The 19,860-nt window shown below is 45.2% G+C and overlaps 1 protein-coding gene across 2 annotated transcripts in view; it reads left to right on the forward strand.

Annotated features, from left to right (window-relative positions):
• The first annotated feature begins 4,395 nt into the window (after positions 1-4,395).
• The window catches only part of ari-1 (E3 ubiquitin-protein ligase ariadne-1), a 37,461-nt gene continuing 21,996 nt past the window's right edge, over positions 4,396-19,860 (forward strand). The window contains exons 1-7 of one of the 2 annotated variants that reach the window (XM_050168984.3): positions 4,396-4,563; positions 4,665-4,886; positions 10,911-10,978; positions 15,269-15,350; positions 16,316-16,387; positions 17,130-17,345; positions 18,014-18,120. In XM_050168984.3, coding sequence (XP_050024941.1) covers positions 4,674-4,886; positions 10,911-10,978; positions 15,269-15,350; positions 16,316-16,387; positions 17,130-17,345; positions 18,014-18,120 — 758 coding nt within the window. In that variant the 5' untranslated portion in view covers positions 4,396-4,563; positions 4,665-4,673. The other variant, XM_050168982.3, reaches the window with a different exon arrangement.

Here is a 19,860-nt window from a genome sequence, read left to right on the forward strand (position 1 = left end):
CTTCTCATATCTTTCACCAAACTTTGAATAAACCGTGAAAGTTTCGCACTAGAAATCGTCTCGTCCTTGCCTGCTCGCCATGGTCTACTGTATGCCTGTAGCCCGCCGACAACGCCACACTACCCAATAGTAACGTCGGTCGAGCTTCGATATACAGGCGTCGCAACAACTCGGCAGTGGTGGGGTACGCTACTCTGGAGAACGCAACACATCGTGCTGCTGCGGTACTACATCCACTGGTGTGGTTGACGCGTCTACCACAAGGCGAGTTGGCGCGTCGGGCGACGGATAAATCAGCAACACTGCAGTCGCCAACCGCGTTTTGGCTTCCTGGGAGGAGTGTTCGTGCTCCGAGGACCAGTGGAAGGCAGGCGTGTTTTTTTCTTTCCCTTATTTTTTTTTTTTTTTTGAGTCGCGGTGGAGCAAGTCAGTAAGCGGCTTAAGAACTTGTGCACAGGATGATATGAAGCGCCTGCGAAAATTTATGAGGCCCAGAAACTCGCGCTACTCTCGGAAGGAGGTTGGAGAGGGGAAATCCTCGATTGCCCGCACCCATGATTCCAGTGGCTTGTTGCCTCGGAGTGAAATGCGATGGCCTAGAAAATCCAGGGCTTCAACTCCGAAAATGCATTTATGGGGCTTTAGGACCAGGCCGTGTTCATCCAGTCGTTCAAAGAGAAGGCGAAGGTGCGAAGAGCACAAAGAGCATGCTCTTTGTGCTCTTCGTCTGTGAGACTTGCAATGAGAATGCCGTCAATGTAGACGAAAATGAACGGGAGTCCGCGCGTAACCTCGTCCATGAACCTTTGAAAAGTTTGCGCCGCATTCTTCAAACCGTAAGGTACACGGACGAACTCAAATAGGCCAAATGGAGTAGTGATTGCTCTCTTGGGTACTCGACAGCAACTTGGTGGTACGCGCCCATCACATTGATCTTGCTGTATATTTTGATTCCTGCGAGACGAGCGCCGAAGCCATGTATGTCGGGAAGGCGATATTGATCCGGAGTAGTGACGGCATTCAAAGCTCGGTAATCACCAGAAGGCCGTCAGTCGCCACTGTCCTGATTTGGAACCAGATGAAGAGGTGAAGACCACATTGCTGGAGGAAGGACGAATATAACGCCGAGCTAAAGTGTTCTAACTCACGGCGGGCGACTTGCAACCTCCGTCCAGCGAGCCTCCGTGGCAGGGCGGCGACAGGTGGGCCGGTGGTGGGGATATGCTGCGTCACCTTGCGTTTCAAGGGCAGTGCATCGTTTCGGAGCTTCGTGAGTTGCGGGTTCTCAGCAAGTATTTTGTACTTTAAGACCGGCCGAAACGTACGGATACCAATTAATGAGGCGAGGTTGGATTGCAGGCCAAGTACAACGAGGGATGTGACGTTATTCTTCAGGCGCCGATCGCGGACACTCACATCTAGGTTGAAATGGCTGAGGAAGTCCGCTCCCAGTATGGCAAAGCTGACGTCGGCGATCACAAACATTCATCTGTGCAATCACCTGAGTCCGACGTCTACAGAGTTATTGACCGGAGCCCACACGACTCGGTGGCAGTACGTGTTGTTCACTGCTTGGAGCGTGGGTGTGGATCGACTTGCCGCGTTGACGATCTGCGGCCGTGGCGGGGTACGATATAGACAGCTCGGCTCTAGTGTCGACGAGGAGGCGGGTGCCGGTGATGAGGTCGACTACGAAGAATAGGTGGCTTGCGCGAGGGCCGATGTCGCATATGCCGCCGTCAGCGACAGGCCGATGCGTTTCCCGTCCACGAACAGGGCTGGGTGAAGTGACTTGCTTGTTCGCGAAAGCGACGGTGGTACCAGCACAACTGGCGCGGCGAGTCTCTAGAAGTGCTGCAAGACTGTGAAGTCGAATGGTTGCGCTGAAGTTGGTCGCCAGCGTTGCCACCCGAGATCAGCTTCTCCAGTGCACTGGTAAGGCTGTCGACTGTTTCCTCCAGGTGCGAGAGTCGATCTCCTGGCTCTGAGACGCTCGCAGCGGCGACGGGCAACTGTGCCACGCAGTCGCATGTGTGGTCAGCGAGTGAGCTAGCCAATCGAGGCTCGTCTCGTCGGAACCCGGCAGTATCATGCGTGCGGACTGTGGGAGCTAGGCGTTGCAAGCAGCTCGCGCAAGGCTCTCGTTTGCGGAGTGGCCACCCAGCAACTGACGCAACCGGTGCAGGATTTGTGATGGTCGTCGCAGTCGCCGAGTTCCTCGGAGAGGAGCTGTTGGAGTCTATTTTGTTGCGATCACTCGAGGCGCTGCAGGACCGTGCGTTTCAGGTCATCGCGTACGCTGGGGCTGAAGGCGTACCCGCTAGGAAGTCGTCTATGGCATCGGCGGTGTCGGAGGTTAGCGCGACGACAACGTGCAGGTACTTTGCTGTCGGTGAAGTGATGCGCCGGAGTTGAAAACGGGCCTCTACTTGTATAAATCAAACTCGGGGATTCTTGGGCCAAAAGCTGTAAAGCTGAAGCTCTGCGGCGATGACAGGAGACGTAATCATGGCGTCGTCTCTGTCAACAGGAGTAGGAGCAGCGTCGTCCATGGCTAGTGTTCGAAAAAAACGTGAATGTCCTAGGTCGCCCCTTGTTGGGAGCTAGGTTTGGCGGAGGCAAGGAATACATGTTTTGACAGCTTAAAGAGTCGACTGGCTTTATTCATAAGTAAAAGCAGGTTTGCTTCGAGGCAGTGGTGGCGCGCCAGTCGGGCAGCCGTTCTTGGGTTCCAATTAAGCAGGAGGCAGTGACCCCCACGGCGGGGACAACGAACTGACGGATGGTCTCTACAATGTAATAAATTGGTCAAGCATAATTTAGTCTAATTGACAACCCGTTTTGCAGACTCGCTTAATAGCAACACTTAGCGCTCTTAGGCTGTATCCCATTCCATATTCAAGCTACGATTCCATATTCCGGAATCTCGGGCTTCCATTCCATTTCCATTCCATCTGCAAAAATGGAGCCGTTGTTCCATTCTGGAACAACGCATTTGCATTCCGGGCGTGGGCAAACGTGGAAGGTTGCGGAATAATTGAAGTTCCGGAGTTGCCATTCTGAAGCTCTGATTGTGAGTGTGGGGGCACGCTCCGTGGCTCATGTATGGCCTACACAATTTTTACGGCGAAAATGTATATTGCTACCCTCCGGCGGTGGTCGGTGTCCGTCCATCTACGCGTCGCGTCGACACGAAAGAAATTTCATCTCCGGTTTCTCGCGAATGCTCTGTATCTCTCAATCTTATGTAGGTATCTTGGAAAAAGATCATACTTAAATTGGCCGCTAAGATGACTATCATTACGCCAAGTTTTGTTTACTTGTCATAATTAGTTCACAGTGAAATTTTAAACGTTACAGAATTCCCGTCTGGCATGCGGTGATACTTGCATACGCCACTACTTCATAAAAGTATCATAGATCACTCCACAGTCAAAAGAGGTATTCGTTGTCTGTGTCCTTAAACAACGACGACGACAACAATAATTACTACTACTACTACTACTACTACTACTACTACTAATAATAATAATAATAATAATAATAATAATAATAATAATAATAATAATAATAATATTTTTATATATACATAGATGCGATGATTGAGGTAAAACACACCACAGCTTCGCTGCTCGTCCTTCTTTGCAGTGGAAGGGCTGATGAAATTTTTTTTGTGTATGTGTTATTGTAAAACAAAGGATTTATGTACAATATTAGAGGGGGGTCGGCCCTCAGGGCTGTGGAGGCAGTGCGCCCTCTGCAATGAAACCTGTGTGCGGGCGCTCGCCCCCACCGCCTCCTGGTTCCGGAGCGCCTGATCTGCGCGCAACTTTTTCTCAAGCTCCTGCATTTTTTCAGCGTAATATCTTACTTGGTTCTCCAGAGCAGCAACCATCACTGTGCAACTCGCCACGAAAGTGGCGCGCTGCAGACAACCGCGGAGATACCCTTGAACGAAACCTGAACCTAGACGACGTATTATACATGCATAGTTTATAACTCAGCAGCTGTAATTGTTTTTCGCAGCTACATCTAGACAGTGCGCCATGAGTGGCGCCATGACACTATCTAAAGTCGCTTAATTAATGCCTGAACCTGTAGCATTCCGACTTCGTTTCTACGATAGTCTCGTTCCAGCGAATTAAGTGTAAGCAGGGGTAAAATACCAATGGATGGAGGTTCAATGCATTGGTATGGGACTGGAGTAAAGAGATTTAATGGCAGTCGTTCTACAGTGCTCAACTGAAGTGGGAGAGACTGCATCGTGCGAATCAAAGGCGAAAGACGCGTGACCTGCACGCACACCACCTCTTGGGCTGGCAGGTGCGCGGTCGTGACCTAGTCGGTCCCAGCGGTAGCAACAGCAGCGTCGTTAGCGGCGAAGAAAATAAAGACGAAGTGGGGCGAAGCTGCTGGCCCGGCGGCCCGTAGAATCCTGCGGTGGGTCTACCGTGGGCGCTCGCCGCGGGGTTGCCGCCGGACGCAGCCGCGGCCGCGGCGACCACAACTCGTCGGCCTCCTCAGGTGGCGCAAGCAGCGCAATGACGTCACAGGATAAACACGGTATGGAACGATGAGCTGTAAGGAGGCCTGTGTTAGGCCCAGTGCGGTTTCTCGATTTATACTCTTATCACAGTCTTCTGTTTCTTAACACATTCTCCAAGGACGTGAACATGGATTCGGAAGACGACAACATGTACAATACGGATTCTGGGAACGAATCTAGCGGCGAGGAGGACGACGGACTGTCTATTGGTTTGGAACCAGAACCGACGACGGCCAAAGAGAAGATGGAAATTGAAGACTTTCCTTTTGAAGTTCTCACAACCGAGGATATTGTGCAGCACATGGTTAACTGTATCAGTGACGTTAACAATATTGTCGAGGTGAGTGTGTCACGGCCGTGGTAGGTGCGGGTGGTGTCGAAGTGGTGTTTAAGCCTAACTGCCTGCTTCGCATCTGCCTGGGCGTCTTGGGAAAAACGCAACAACGGTCTTCTCTGGTCGCTCGCCAGTACGGAGAAGGCATCGCCCAGAAGGCCAGTCCCATCAGTGCCTTTTGAGATGCAGAGCCTGCCTGGGGCGTTTCGGTCGCAGCCCTGGTCAGGATCATTCACAACAGCGCCTGTCACACCGGACGTCCTCTATGGGCACGAATTATGCATCGGTGGTGCTGACTGCATGTCCATGCGGGCGACGGCAGTCTTGTGCAGATCGTGTGCACGGTTTCACGAACGAAAAAAGCGAAAAGAAAGTTTAGGATATCGTTTATGTAGACGTGTGTGACAGGAGTTCGCTGTGTCGGGGCTGTCGTCTGCTGCAGGTGTCGACGAGCGCGCTTGTTTAGGGGTCACGCGCAGATACGCGCAGGTGCCCTCGTGAATTGCTCGTGTGTTGACCTCGCTGATGTCACCCATAACGGCAACGACACGATTCTTGTGTGGCCGTGCTCAACGCTCGACATTATCGAATGAGTGTTTTTCGACACTGAAGAAGGAAACCAAGTGGTTATAAGTACGTTGAGTCCATTATGGGCAGCGATCGCACGCATTGGAATTGGAAACTAACCTAAGTATTTTCTTTTTCGTCATAATGTAAAGGGGTTAACAAAATAGCAGCTGAACGCTGTTTAAGGAGGAGCTAATCTGAATTTATTCTTGTAGAGGTTTGACTAACACGACAACGCAGTAGTAGTTACGTTAGCATTGTTGAAACCATTTATTCGCATTTCGCTTGCGAATGATTGTCGATTACATTATAACTAGCCCGTTTCAGGGTGGTATCGCAATCGCTCCATTGTTGATACGCACATAAATTGTAGCATTACTAGAACGCTTTAGCCGTAGTTCATTTCTGAGCAAACTACGCGAAGAGATACGTACACAGTTGCACAATGCTGAATATATATATATATATATGTATGTTTGAACAACTAGATGCCCATTTATTAGGGCATTTTCTGCTGTCAAAATATGACACTGCACAGACTCGAGGAGGCTGGCAAGATCTCTGATCTCTGTTAGCTTCTTGTATTGTTTCAGGTTATTGATTAGATTCCTTGAGTGCTTAGCAGGCAAGCGGCCATTTTGTATACCAACAGGCATGCATTCTTTTTTCATCTGTGGCCTTTGCATCATAGTATTAATCAAAACAAAACAAAAGCAATCCTTGAAATTAGCTTGTTTATAAAACAATGAAGCTGAATTAATGGGTTAAACACATCTGATTTAAAAAAAAAGAAGCATGCTGAGCAGTGTCATACTGTTAGTACCCCAGTCAGATGGTCATATTTAGTGACGCTTTGAGCGTGTGCACTTTGCCTTTAGTGTCACTCGCAGGCTGGCAGACGGAAAGGGCTAGTGACACTTGCTGTGTAGTGCACTCATCAGTGAGTGTGTTCGACGAACTCGCTTCTCTGTGCCAAAGTGTGTAGCCTTGATAGTGGTGCTTCAAGAATATATAAATAAATTCTCACAGCAGAGTCAACACTAATTCTAAGATAACTTTTTCATGATTTAAGATGATGCGAGGGTCTTTACGACATCAGTAAAGCCAAAATGAGCTCGTGACGCTCATTTATAGTGGAATCCGCCATATATTTTTTTTTCGATATTGAATGCGTTGTGCGCTTGTATTGACTCGAAGCAAATGGATGTGCTAACGAGATAATTACATTTTAATGTTTTATTGCAAAATTTAGTCTAAACATTTCTTGTTGTAACAAAAGAGTAACCATTCCTAAAATTCAAAATACTAGCAATCATATAGAGCAGTACAGTTCAAAATCAGTATTGTCACCAATACCCGAATGACACTTAGCACCAAGCTGCTGAAATGACACTCATTGAGGCAAAGTGCACTTGCTTGAAGTGTCACTAAATCTGCCCATCTGACTTGGGTATTAAACATAACTTTTTGCATGAAATGAAATTCATTTCACTTTGGGGGCGGCATTTACATGTTATAATAGTTTTTGATCACAACTGTGAAAGCCTGTCCTTTTGAGATAGCTGCTAGGGTATTGTTTCCTAAGCAAGATTCTGTAATATTTGCATTTTCCCCATTTTGTTGCTGTAGCATAACTGAGGGAACCTAAGGACTGGAGGGGTATTTATTTAGTGATAGGACAGTCGTAATCAGGCACAGGCTCTATGAGCAGTTTCATAGCACCTGCGCTTCTACCTAGGATTGCGGTTTGTGCTAGTAGTTAGTGGTAGCGGTGTTAGGGCCGGTAGTGGTTCCTTGCTTGTTAGTCAACGTTTGAAGGTTAGTCTAGTTGGTGTCAAATGTGGTTCCTCTTCCACATGGTGTCATGAAACTCAACATGTCAAAGTTGAGTTTCCATAATCTATATTTAAAATGCAACAGTCACTAAAAAGGCTTTGAGACAAAAATATATTTACCATTTTCTGTTCAGCGTAAAGCTATTATATTCATCAACTGAGACTTATTAGAAATTCTATTCACGAACAAAAAAAGTCCATGCGACAACAATATGGCAAAAGATAAATAACGGCACAGGTTTATTAGTGATAATTGTATTATATTTAAGTGTTATACATGGGGATGGTAAAGATTTGGCACAAAATTGGCACATTTAAGTGAGTAATGCTTAAGAACTGAATCTGCACTTGCTAGATGTATATATGAGGGACGTTCTGAAAGTAAGTTTCATCCTTTATTTTCACATGGACGCATTATTGCCAAGAGAAGTACACCATGGCATCTTGAACTATACACCTTGCACTATTTTTCCACATAATCACCACTGAAATCGAGACATATGTGCAATCAGTTTGAAGAAACCGCTCTGGTAAAACTCAGTGCCCTGCGATACAAGGAATTCTCGCGCAGTCTGCTCTACCTCAGCATTGTTTTGGAAGTGGCGTCCCAAGAGTGCGGCTTTCAGTGCAGGGAACAGGAGCCCATCCATACCGGATAACGGCACACACTTTCATTGGCGACCACAGTGTCGGCACACATCTGTCTGCCTTCGTGATTTGTACTCGAATAACCTTGGGCATGCTGGTCTGCCGCTACTCTCTCTTCTTTGGCGCTCTTCGCATGTGTCATTCCTTGTCCGCTGACGCCTCTTCCCTTGTTAAACCAGCAACAGGCGTGGATTCTTATGGCGATTGTTTGTTTCACCTGGTGTACTATCTTCTCATAAGAAAAAATTAGGAAACTTTTGGGACGTCCCTCGTATTGGTTGCGGTTAAAATAAGAGTAAGTGTATATACAGTTCCTTTCAGTCGTGGCTGAGTGACCCATCACATATGATTGCATTGACTTTTTATTGTTTAATGAATGTTTAGTGACTTTGGTCATTATGTTGCCGTTTTGCAGCACTCTGAACATGTGACAGGTGCACATTTCTCACATTTATATGTCAGACCCACTGTTCTTGCTCTTATTAATTCTATGGTAATTTCACATTGATAAAGCATGCAAAAGCCAGCCATCGCGTATATCCCTTACGGGAAATGTCCTTGTAATTGCTGGGGAAAGGATGTTCACCCAGTTAAGCACAAAAACAAGAACAAGAAACAGTAAGCTTTTAGATTAAGAATACTGTCACTGAAAATGGGAAAGAGAAGCTCAAACTTTAGATAAGTGCTGGAAAGAGTGGGCTGCCTTTTTGAAAAATAATTAAAAATGCTGAACCCTAGGCATTAGTCGTTCAAGGAGTTTCTTTCGTAATTGTTAAATTTTCCTTGAAATACTTTATCTGGCTTTAAACATCCCAACCTGCTAAAACTTGTTTCTGAAATCACTGTTGCCATTGTGTCACTGACTTTATCAACAAATGCTTGAATGCTGTATGTAAACAGTTGTATAACTGCCTTGTGCTTTTGTTGCTCTAACTGCCAAAAACGAAAAAATGCGTGGCTCTTTTCATTGTTTGGTGAAAGAGGTACTGTGATAGCATTATGTTTTACATTGAATAGCAACAGCCATTGTAGAATCACTTGTTTTCATGCATTGCAAGGCATTGTAACTTGTGTTATTGCTTTGTTCACCAGTTTTTTTTTTTTCTCAGCTTCACTGTGCTTCTGTTTAAACTCATTTCCCTCTTTGATACTAATGTGCTTCAAATAAGGCAGCCTTGGCTATTGTAATGCAAGGGTTTCTTTCACTTAATTCTATTCCATTGTAACTATTGCTCACAGTCTTACCATCCTGGTGATAATGGAGCTGAATTCTGCTAGAACCACTGACGAAAGTGCGAAAAGAAATGACGTTCGAATAGAATTGTTCCTTAGGCTTGCCATGTTTGCTGCCGGCTTCGAAAAACCATCATCATTATCTTATGTATATATATATATTTTTTTCCTGTCCCACACAGCACCTCTAACTGCACTTAGTCGTCCTTGCTGCTAATTTGTTTGTTGTGAAGCAGTCAATCCATTTAACACATGCATAATACATTTAACACTTGCATGCACCCAGCACTCGGTGTCCTGAAGGTGTGGTTGATTGAAAGGCTAATTTCACAACAGAAGGTGCCTCTTGTCCACCTTGGTCTTGGCTTCACTGAGACTGTTGGCATGACAACAGGCTGACAGTAGCTTTGTGTTGTGTCAATGCTGACACAATTGCAGCTGAGAGATCCCTGTATTAACTCTCAAAATTGTATGATGTGAGGTTCAGACTGTGAGGTAAATAGGTTGGGTAGTTCTACAGTTCCTTCCTACAAAGGGGTTGTCTTGTTCGTGGCATGTGCCCACATGGCACGGTTTCCAATGTTTTTGGCTGTGTATTTTTTGTTTCCTTATGTTTCTGGCAAGAAATTGATGGCACACAGTTGTGCAGTCATCGTCCTTCTGATTAGCCAGACACCCCTCATTAAGAAAAATATTTGCTGCCATTTCTTCTTAACACTCCTTGTTATTTTTCATACACACGGATGTGTCTTTAGGCAAGGAAGGTGATAGGGACATCATATTGTATCTCATTGCTGTTATTCAGGCCTTGTTGCACCAAGTATCTTCACTTTGGCATACACACGGTATCTCATGGCACCATTGTGTGTTTTCAGCTTCCATGAAATGTTATGGTGTAGCTGCTGGCGTAAAACATTTCTTGAGGCTGTGCTCATTATGAATTTTGAAATCCAAGTGTTAACTGTTATTGTAATCATATTTTTGGCCCATTTGTAGCTGTAGAATAACTCATGAATGTTAAATTTGGTCTTGGCAGAAGGAGACAGGGTGCTGCGAATCGAAAATCACATATGGGATGAACACCAAAGCTTCATGGAATTCAGTGTGCTGTCTGAAACTTCTGTAGAGGCAAACTGGTGCACATTAGTGGCTTGCTGGAATTCCACTATCTAATAGACTTGCATTACACTTGCCTGGATAAAGGGGTCGACTTTTAATGTGATAATGTAAGTGCTTCAATCAAAGTTTGCTTTGTCCCTGTATTCATTCTGTTACTGTTGTCATGTCCCCTCCCACACTCACCCTACGTCAAAAGAAATAACATTGCATGCCACCGCCATCACCAGGGGAAATCAGCCATGTTACTGCAGCAATGTGAAGTCGGGAGCTCGATTGGCTGACCGCTGAGCTTTGGCATTGCATTACCTAATGTGATGATGTACTGCTCACCATAATGGTGCAGCTCATGCTGCACTCAAATATGCATATTGGTGTGCAATTAAAACTAAAAGGTGATGAATGACTTCAATGTGAAACTCTGCATGCATTCACAGAATGAGCAGTATAATGACAGAACATGTCATAGTGGCCATGACATAGTTTATGTGGTTAACTGTGTGGTTTACATGGTCAACTATGTGAGCAGGGCATAATTATTCTGTTTCACTTCTGCCATAGCTTGCCCGTAAATAAACTGGCTTGTCTCAATGATAACAGTTAGGGCTATGCTGGCGTGGCTTCTGTGCAGATCCCGCCCACCACGACTCGGATCCTCCTGAACCATTTCAAATGGGACATGGAAAAGCTGTACGAAAGGTGAGCACAGGCACAATTGCTGACCTCATCAAAAGCAGTGCTTGCTAAACATTCCTTGAAGCAGCACAGCTTTTTCGGGGTTCTCAGATATTGCAGCCATGACTTTTTGGGTAATTGTAGAATCTAAATAAAATTTGCTATTTGCATCAATATTTGCCAAATGCATTTTGCTGCAGTTTGACCTTTTTTTGCCACAAGGAACCTCACTGGCTTCGACACGAAGTACAAAGAAGAAACCTACTAGAAAAGATTGCTCCATTTAATCGTTCACGTGGCTGTGCGAGGTTTTTTTGCCTAGAAATAAAAGCAAAAGTAGCAAACTCTTTAGTGAGGAGGATATGTGAGCAGATGAGTTAAGGTACTGCACTGGAGAGAAAGGAACAAGGGCATTGCCATTGATGTTGACGCTCACGGAACCCAATGATGTCATCGGTGCATAGAATTTCCTACAAGAAATAATAGAGGGAACTCTGGCACAATGATTATACATGGCACAGTCTTATTGCTTTCTGCATTAAAAAAAAAAAGAAGGATTGCATAGAACTTTAAACCTATTAAAACAGAAAAGGCCCATAAGTAAAGCTGCAAGGATGTCTGAAGTGACAAGCACAAAAATCAGACAAATCTATGTACCATTCTCCTGGAACCTGAATGATCATAGTGCCAGAGTGAGTTCCCTCTTGTGATTTTTGTAACTCTGTGATCTGTTGTACCCATGTAATCCTTTTTTTGGGAATCTGTAGCAGCAGCACATTACATTAAAGATATCTTCCGTAGACCCCCCTCCCCCTTTTTTTTAATTTTCTACTACATGTTGTTTGCTGATACGCAAAGCCCAGAAACACATCATCAGGAAGCCTTGTGTGCGGGTTCAGGTCGGTTTTGGTGGGGGAGCTAATGCTGCGGTGGATTGTAAGGAGAGTTATAAATTGTCAATATTCCGATTTTCCTTGGAAAGGAAGACAAAACAGGGAGTGTGTTCACACGTTTTGTTCTGTGATCATAGTGCATTGAGCTGTGCTCAGCTCAAGAAATACATGTGGCTTACATTCACTGCAGCCTAAACAAAGGTGGCAAAGGCTGTTGCATGGGCATGTTGGAAATAACACTTGTAATATTATGTAAGAGCAGTCCTCAAATGACATGGTGAAGTGATTCACAAAGAGATGTCTTGCATTATAAAATTAAGGCTGCATGACTAGTCAAGGTGCAGCATCCGATCTTGAGCTTCATCTTTTAATGGTAAGCCATTCCTAGGCGTTGATGCTGGTAAACTCATTTTAAAGTTCTCCCTATTGAATTTCTGCTCTCTGTATCAGTTTCTTTTAGATCATGTGCTTAGTGTACTTGAGTAAATGCTTCAAAAGCACTTTCATGTCTATTCTAGAATAGATAAACATGGCACATAGGTAAATCAAGAGCATTAATGAAGTCCCATTTTAATTACATGCAGTTGACCTGTGTTACCTAAAAAGCTTAGGCAAGGTGGTTTTTTTTTTTTTTTTTTTTTTTTTTGTGATAGTCCTGAGTTTGAACAAAGTATGTTCCAAAATAGAATTAAGTTATTCATGAACAGGTGTATGCACGGAACAGTTACATGCTGCCTTCAGTGCGAATTGGAAGCATACATAAAGCAGGTGGATGCCTTGTAAATGTGGAGAGCCCCTGAGATGGCAAATTCTAGAGCCACGAAAATGTAACTGTGCTGGTGGGGCAGCCCTTGTAATGGCATCCATGAACATAAACACAAACATTAGCACCAAATGTGAGCGCATTTTTGATGGTTCATGCCTTGTGTTCTATTGAGTTATTTCTGGCTGCATTGTTTTGTCGTGGGAACTACAAAGTTGGAATTCGCTGGATTGAATGAAAGCGTTAAAGGGAAGCTGAAGAGTCTGTCGAATTCAATAAGACGCTTATATGCGGATGCGGGAACCTTTAAACCATGCAGGTGAAATTTTGGGAGGGATTTTTCACTTAGGAGCGACGCAATCGTCGGTTAAAATTGCGCTGTAGCTCCGCCCCCCGTCGAGCGCCGCGCGCTGCTGCTGACGCTGGCGATGCGAGCGGAGACCGGAAACCGCGGCGTAGTGACGTCAGCACTGGTGTTCCGTTCCTTCGCAGTCTCCGCGACCGTGCCTGACCGGACTTATTTCTGCGTGCGTGCCGTCCTAATCTGCTTTGCTCGACCCTACATTCCTTTGTTTGTGTGTATATAGGAGTGGTAGTTGACGTGAGCAGCATCAATTGAACTTGTAGGCCAATCATGCCAGCGTTCTGTGCAGCCTAAGCTTGCACGAACACCAGCGGCGGCGACGATGTTCCGATGTTCCATTAGTTCCTGCAAGACAAGAAGCTTTCAGCTAAGTGGGAGGCTGCTATGAAGCGAAACAACTTCAAGCGCTCAAGAACAACAGTGTTGTGCTCTAACCACTTCCGTGACGATTACTACCGGAGTTTATCAATAATGCGTGCTTTGGCTTCTCCTTCGTGTTAGCACGCTGAACGGAAGGTGCATGTTTATCTCCCACCCTTGACGCAGGTTTCATCGCCAAGCGCCGCGAATTTTCTATTCGCACGTGTGTTGTGAAACAGCCTGCATGCAGCTACCATAACGCAGTGCAAGTGTAAAGTTTGCATGTGTTGGGAAGCCGGCTCACGCCAGTACGCTGCGCTCCCCCTTCTCTCGCGTACATAGAGAAACCGACCATTTCACATAGCCGACGGAATTCGCCGGTTACGAGTAGCGTGCGGATGGCGCGCTGATGAAGGTTCTATACTACACGTACTACAACAGCCGGTAAACTTTTCCCGCGTTTAAACCGTCTGTGTAGATTGCCGACAGCTTTGGGGCAGCGCACAAATGCCGAAGATCGCATCACCGCTTACGTTCTACGAGGAGGCATGCAGGAACATAACACTGCAGTTGTTTGCCCGGAAACGTACTCACTGGAACGCTGAATGCAGCTTAGCAAAAAACATACTCGCCAAAGAACATTTCCAACACAAGGAGATGCTAACACTTCGCCTTCGTTCGCGTGGAAAGCAGTGCTTGCACCAGCATTTTTTGCTTCTTGGAGAAGCCGGCTCTTCGCAATCGGCTCGTACATGTAGAGAGTAAAGTATAAACCCCTCTGGATCTTGCACGCGACAGCGACAGCGCGACAAGCGAGGCGATGGCTGTCGCGTTCACTCATCGCCTGCAAGCCGAACTCCACGCGAGCGGCGACTTTGAGCGAGGACTTCCCGGCATGAGGGCAGCAATATAACTACCGTGACGCATGCTTTATCAATTTAAGTTGATGTGTTTTACTGAAAAAGGAGCACAAAATATTTCTGTAGGTCTTGCACTAGATTCTTATTCTTGCACGTGGAAAATTCAATAGTTTGCTCGTTCCGTGCGACAAACAGTAGTATTTGAGTTATGTACATCCAGTTCCGGCTTCGCACTATTGGCTAGTCGCTCATAGCACTTCCGGGCGACGAGCGACGAGTTCTAGATTTCTCGAAACGAGCGATCGAGCGACAACGCCGAGCGATCTGCTCAAGCCCGTTTTGTCACTCGAAGCCGTCACCCGTCACCGTCGCGCGCAAAATCGCTCTCGTGGAGTTTGGACTTAACGCCGGACTCCTCAGAGAAACGCAAGCTCTCGAAATTTTCCATGACCGTGTCAGCAAAACAGCACCAAACTACCTTGCACCGTGCTTCGTGTGTAGCGGCAGCAGTCGGTGCGGACGAACACCACTGTTGACGTCACGAGGCGCCCGACCAATCACAGGCGAAAACGAGGCACGCGAGCTGGGCGTGTCTGCTGCTGCACTTTTCGTCGAAATAAAATATGTTTGCGCTTTCTTTCGCTTAATTTCGATGCGATATTCGAATTCAGAGGGTTGAATACCACGACGGACTGCTCTTCACGCATTTTTTCTAGAAAAGCTTTCAGCTTCCCTTTAAGTGATTTAACTACATAGCTTGAATTGACTGGATTGAATGAAAGCTTCAAGTGGTTTTCAAATGGAATTGAAAACAGAGTGAGCCAAGTGAAAATTTTGAATTTTGTTTAATTTAACTGGCATCTTGGCTTACGAGTGTTTGAAGCATTGGAACCAGACTGTCTCTCGATTGCTGCCTTTGATCATGTTGTCTGCTTGCATGAAATACATGGGTACTGGAGTTTGTCATCTTTTGGTGTAACTTAGGCCAGCCAGTAATATTTGTTGCTTGAGATATACTGCAGCAAGTTCTTCTAGGATGCATGCAAGTTTTGTGCATTGGCTGTTTTCGTGCAGGTACTATGATGGTGATCAGGAGCGGCTTTTTAAAGAAGCACATGTGGTAAATCCATACAAAAAGCCTGCCAAATCACAGAAGGTGAGAGCTTGTGTTTCGGAAGAGTTATAGTAATTATTTTATGGACATAGAAATAGAAAAGTAGTGGCAGATTTTTACATCTTGTGACTACATAAGGTACGGCTTAATTGAATTACAGTCTCTTCTTCACTTTGCATCCATTAGATACTTTCTTTTGCTGCCATTTGTATTTCTTGTTAAGCTATTTTGTCCTTGGTGGGGGAGCAAGTTTATCATGGAAGGGCTGGCAACTGTTTGTTTAAATGTTTTGTATTGTGTTAAGCTAGTAGTAAAACAAGCCAAGATGGCCAAACTTGATGAGCTTTGCACAACAATATAAAAATTAAAGTACTGACAAAGTATGATTGCACAATACTCTATTTAAAGCTTGCTCTGTGCTTTCTGGCAACAAGGAGTGATGGAGGAGTGGAATTGAGATAATGGTGTGATGCTGAAATCAGAGAATATCTGTAATAAGGCTTAGGGAAGTAAAGCAACTATTACAGGTTAGTACAGGTGAAATTCAGTTTCTGTTATGTTGTGGAATTAATTTCAGGAAAATAAAATGGTGTGTCTGTCTTCTTAAAGAGTAGTAGCCGAAGTATTCGTTCCCAGTCTGCATTTAATTTGAACACTTTAAAGACATGGAATGGTTTTTACAGCAATGCTAAGGTGGGCATATTCTTGAGCAAGTTCTTTAGAGCAATTAGTACTAACTTTTGATGCATTTTGAAATTAGGCGTCTTGTTTGAAGGAAAATAATTCTTGCATTTTGAGTTGACAATATTTTTAGAGAGGTTTTCAAAAATATTTTGTCTTCAAAAAATTGTGCATGGGATGTTATCGTGCTGGTATCTTTTCAATTTGGCACCCCTCTCTCCCCTCCATTTTTAAAATTAAATTTGGCTTCTTTAGTGAGGCATCATTGTGCTGTGATTTGGAGGATAAGTGCATTATTGTGTGGCCATGTTTCCCCATCTTCACAGAAGAGACAAGTTTCTTCGGCAGCCCATGGCATGGAAGACTGTGAAATTTGCCTGCGCGACCTTCCAAGCTCGGTGAGTTGCCACAACCTAACTAGTGGCCTCCGTTCACGTAGCTCACACTGACGAACGCATGCTTGATAGGGTGAAACTATGCTTGTGCTCTTTAGTGTGCAGTGAGCACAAGTTCACAAATTGTGACTCTGTGATACACAGTAAGTCAGAGTGTGCAAAATTAAAGCTGACAGGAGTGCTTTTGGCAGACTTAGAATTCGGGTCCTAACAAATGGTGGGGTCATATTTTACTGCACAAAATTACTAGTGTGTGGTTGTAATAATTGATGAAGCCAAAATTTTTATTGTAGTTATAAAACACTTCAATGTCTCTCTTTCGTCATTGAAAGCTGCCAGTTGAAACTTTCTGAGCTCTCTCCTGAGTGTAATGGCATGAAGTTTCTGTGCTCATGTTGCACGAAACAGGTTGGGGCTTTGTACTGAAAATTTTTTTCTGCACATTCACTGTAACACTATGCATTTGTTAATCACAATTAGAAAGTTTTGCCATCACAACCATGGATGTTGTTAACCCGAGCTTCCATCTAAATTTTGTTTCAAACATCATCTTACAGAGAATTGTTTGCACTGATAGTTTGCCTTGGAGATATTTACCTAAACCATATAACCGAGGCGCCAGTTGAGTGCATTTCGATTTGTGAAGTGCTCGTTCATGGGTATTCCAGCCCGGGGGATCTGGCAGATCCTAATAGGGTTCCCGTAGAATGTTTAGAGGGGCTCCAGTGTGGCGTGTCATGCACAGATGATGACTGGGTTAGCCTGTGACCACCGGTTCTGCACCGAGTGTTGGAACTTCTACCTGACCACCAAAATTATGGAGGAGGGCATGGGCCAGACGATCTCATGTGCCGCCCACGGCTGCGACATCCTTGTGGACGACCAGACAGTAATGAAGTTGCTGTCAGACCCCAAGGTGAAGCTCAAATACCAGCACCTCATCACCAACAGCTTCGTTGAGGTGAGTTCTTAAGCACAAAATAAGAGCTTTAGCTGAATGTTTGTGGTCCGCACTGCTCAGTAGGAAGGATCCTAACAAATTGCGCACAGGCACTCTGTAGGAAATACATCAATGCCAGCCGCAGAAGTCAGAACACTGCGATCATTCCGCTACTGAGTTATTTGAGCAGAACGTGACGGTGCACCCATTTGGCTTCTTTGTCGTTTTGCAGCCAAACTGACTGTATGTTGCTCACGTCTGGAAAAACACAATGTATGAGTGCTCAAGAATCCTGCCTTTGATGCGCAAGCATCACCTTGTGATATTGCATACATTTTGTGTGCATGCATGGCAAGATGTATACTAGTAATGTAAAGTTCATCCTGTTATAGGTAGTGCTTGTGTTCGTCCTTTCTGCCTGTATGTATGTCTTTTCCTTTATTTTTGTGTGTGTGTGTGTGTGCTGATTGTCCTCAACAGCTATGCTATGCCCAACGGTTAGTCTTTCTGTGTATCTGTGCCTAATCATACCGCTCAGCAAAACGCATTATTACTGTTGTCTGATTTGTGCTGAAATCTAGTTATTTATCATCCTCCAGTGAGTAGATGAGCAACATATTTTTGTCATTACTGAGTAGCCATACTGAAGTTGACCATGGGGACTAACTGACCAGCTCTTTCTGTGCCAGTGTAACCGGTTGTTGCGGTGGTGTCCTCAACCTGAGTGCAACAATGCCATCAAGGTGCAGTATGTGGACACACAGCCAGTCACGTGCTCATGTGGTCACACCTTTTGGTGAGTCATGTTGTCAATAACAGGGCTATTCATAACATTGTCCTTGAGGGTTTGTCATGTGGCACACAGAAGCCGGTTTGCTTGCTTAGCTTGTTGCATGTTACACCCTGAGACTATGATGCATTGTTTACCACAAACCTGTTGTGAGTGCAAGCCTCATATGGCTGCAAACTCTGAATTCTTGTTTGTCTTCAGACTGTGCAAGATACCATTTTCAGTGTGAAGTGCTACTAGCCTAAAGCTAATGCTTGATATTAAATTTGTTGTCTGCATCAAGCTCACTGTTGTTACACCTTCTGACTGAATTCTTCCATTGCTGGTTGTGTGCAGGCAGGTTACTATTGGACATAGCACATCACTACACTGACCTAAAGGGACACTAAAGCAAATATTAAGCCAACGTGTACTGTTAAAATGCCTTACAGAAACCTCGCAGAGCTCGTTTTGTGTCAACAAAAGACTAAGAGACAATCTAGTCTGAAGGGTCCACACACCTTCAGTTCAATTCAAGTTGCCCGCCTCCAAAGGAGGAGTGGTGCCATTGCATACACCATTACTGCCCTTTACTGCCATTAGTGAGTGAAACGGCGCCTGAGAGATGGTGCTACGGTTTGTTGCAAAAAACACAAATGCACGGCCATGGAGAAACTGAGCCAAGACAGAATGTTGGATCCACCGCTGCAGCTGCTCTTGGTCAAGTGACGGGTACTGTTCAGGGAACCCGCGACATCACACTGACATGGCATTCTCTTCTACTTGCAGTAGCAGAGAATGGCGAGTCCATGTGATAGGTTGAACTTGTGTGAATGATTGTGTGAATTTCGCAAGCCAGCAAAACCAGCGCAGCACTGTGTGATAATGAAACTAGTAGAGCATAAAAGTACGGGCAGAGCATAGTCAAGCGAAAACAAAGCCTTTTGATTGCCTGCATTATTGTTGTGGGTAACGTTATTGATTTTTTTTCTTAAATTGAATAGAACTGTTCAAATAGCATTTTCTTCTGTCTTATAATTCACTGCAATAATCTTTTTATTATTGCAGTAGCAATTATATGGACACTCCAAGTGCATTACCGCCGTCAGCGTCGCCGTGCAGTTCAGTTTAAAGTCCAAGGGCAATAACACTGTCGCCGCGTGCTCTACTCTGTATTTGTGAGTGAAGGCGTGTAAGCGGAGCCGACGATCATGGCTCAATCCCACCTGTGCGAAAGATGAACACGGGGAGGAAGCACGCTGTATTCTGTCGTGCGCAAGGCACTCAACGTTGCCAGGCACCGGAGGGGGGGGGGGGGGGGGATGCATTATACTCTGGCTGCAACTGTGCATCTGGCGGCTGCACGCAGTTGTGCGGGCACATCTTGAGAGCGATTTGGGTTGCTGGCAGAGTCTAGGTGCATCGGTGGCTTTTAGCTTTGTGCATGCTGTCTGCTCTCAGTGCTCACTTTGCGTTGAAGCAATAGGCAGTGTGACTGTCACTTTACTCGCTGCTGTTACGTTCCCTCACGCCAGGGTTTTGACAGCGAGTTTCTGCAGTCATTGAGTCGCATGTGTTTGTTTGCTTGTGCGTGCACGACACTATGCTTATTAATTTAGTTAGTGTGCCTACGCTTACAAGGTTATATGGCCGATAAGGCTACTATTCTTACTTTGTGTAGCTGTCCGCTAATGTGCTATTGCAATCATTGCTTTTCCTTTCGGGTGAAACTGCAAGTTTTTATAAATGGAGAAATACTAGTGACAG

The sequence above is a fragment of the Dermacentor andersoni genome, chromosome 3, assembly GCF_023375885.2.
Source record: "Dermacentor andersoni chromosome 3, qqDerAnde1_hic_scaffold, whole genome shotgun sequence".
Lineage (NCBI taxonomy): Eukaryota > Metazoa > Arthropoda > Arachnida > Ixodida > Ixodidae > Dermacentor > Dermacentor andersoni.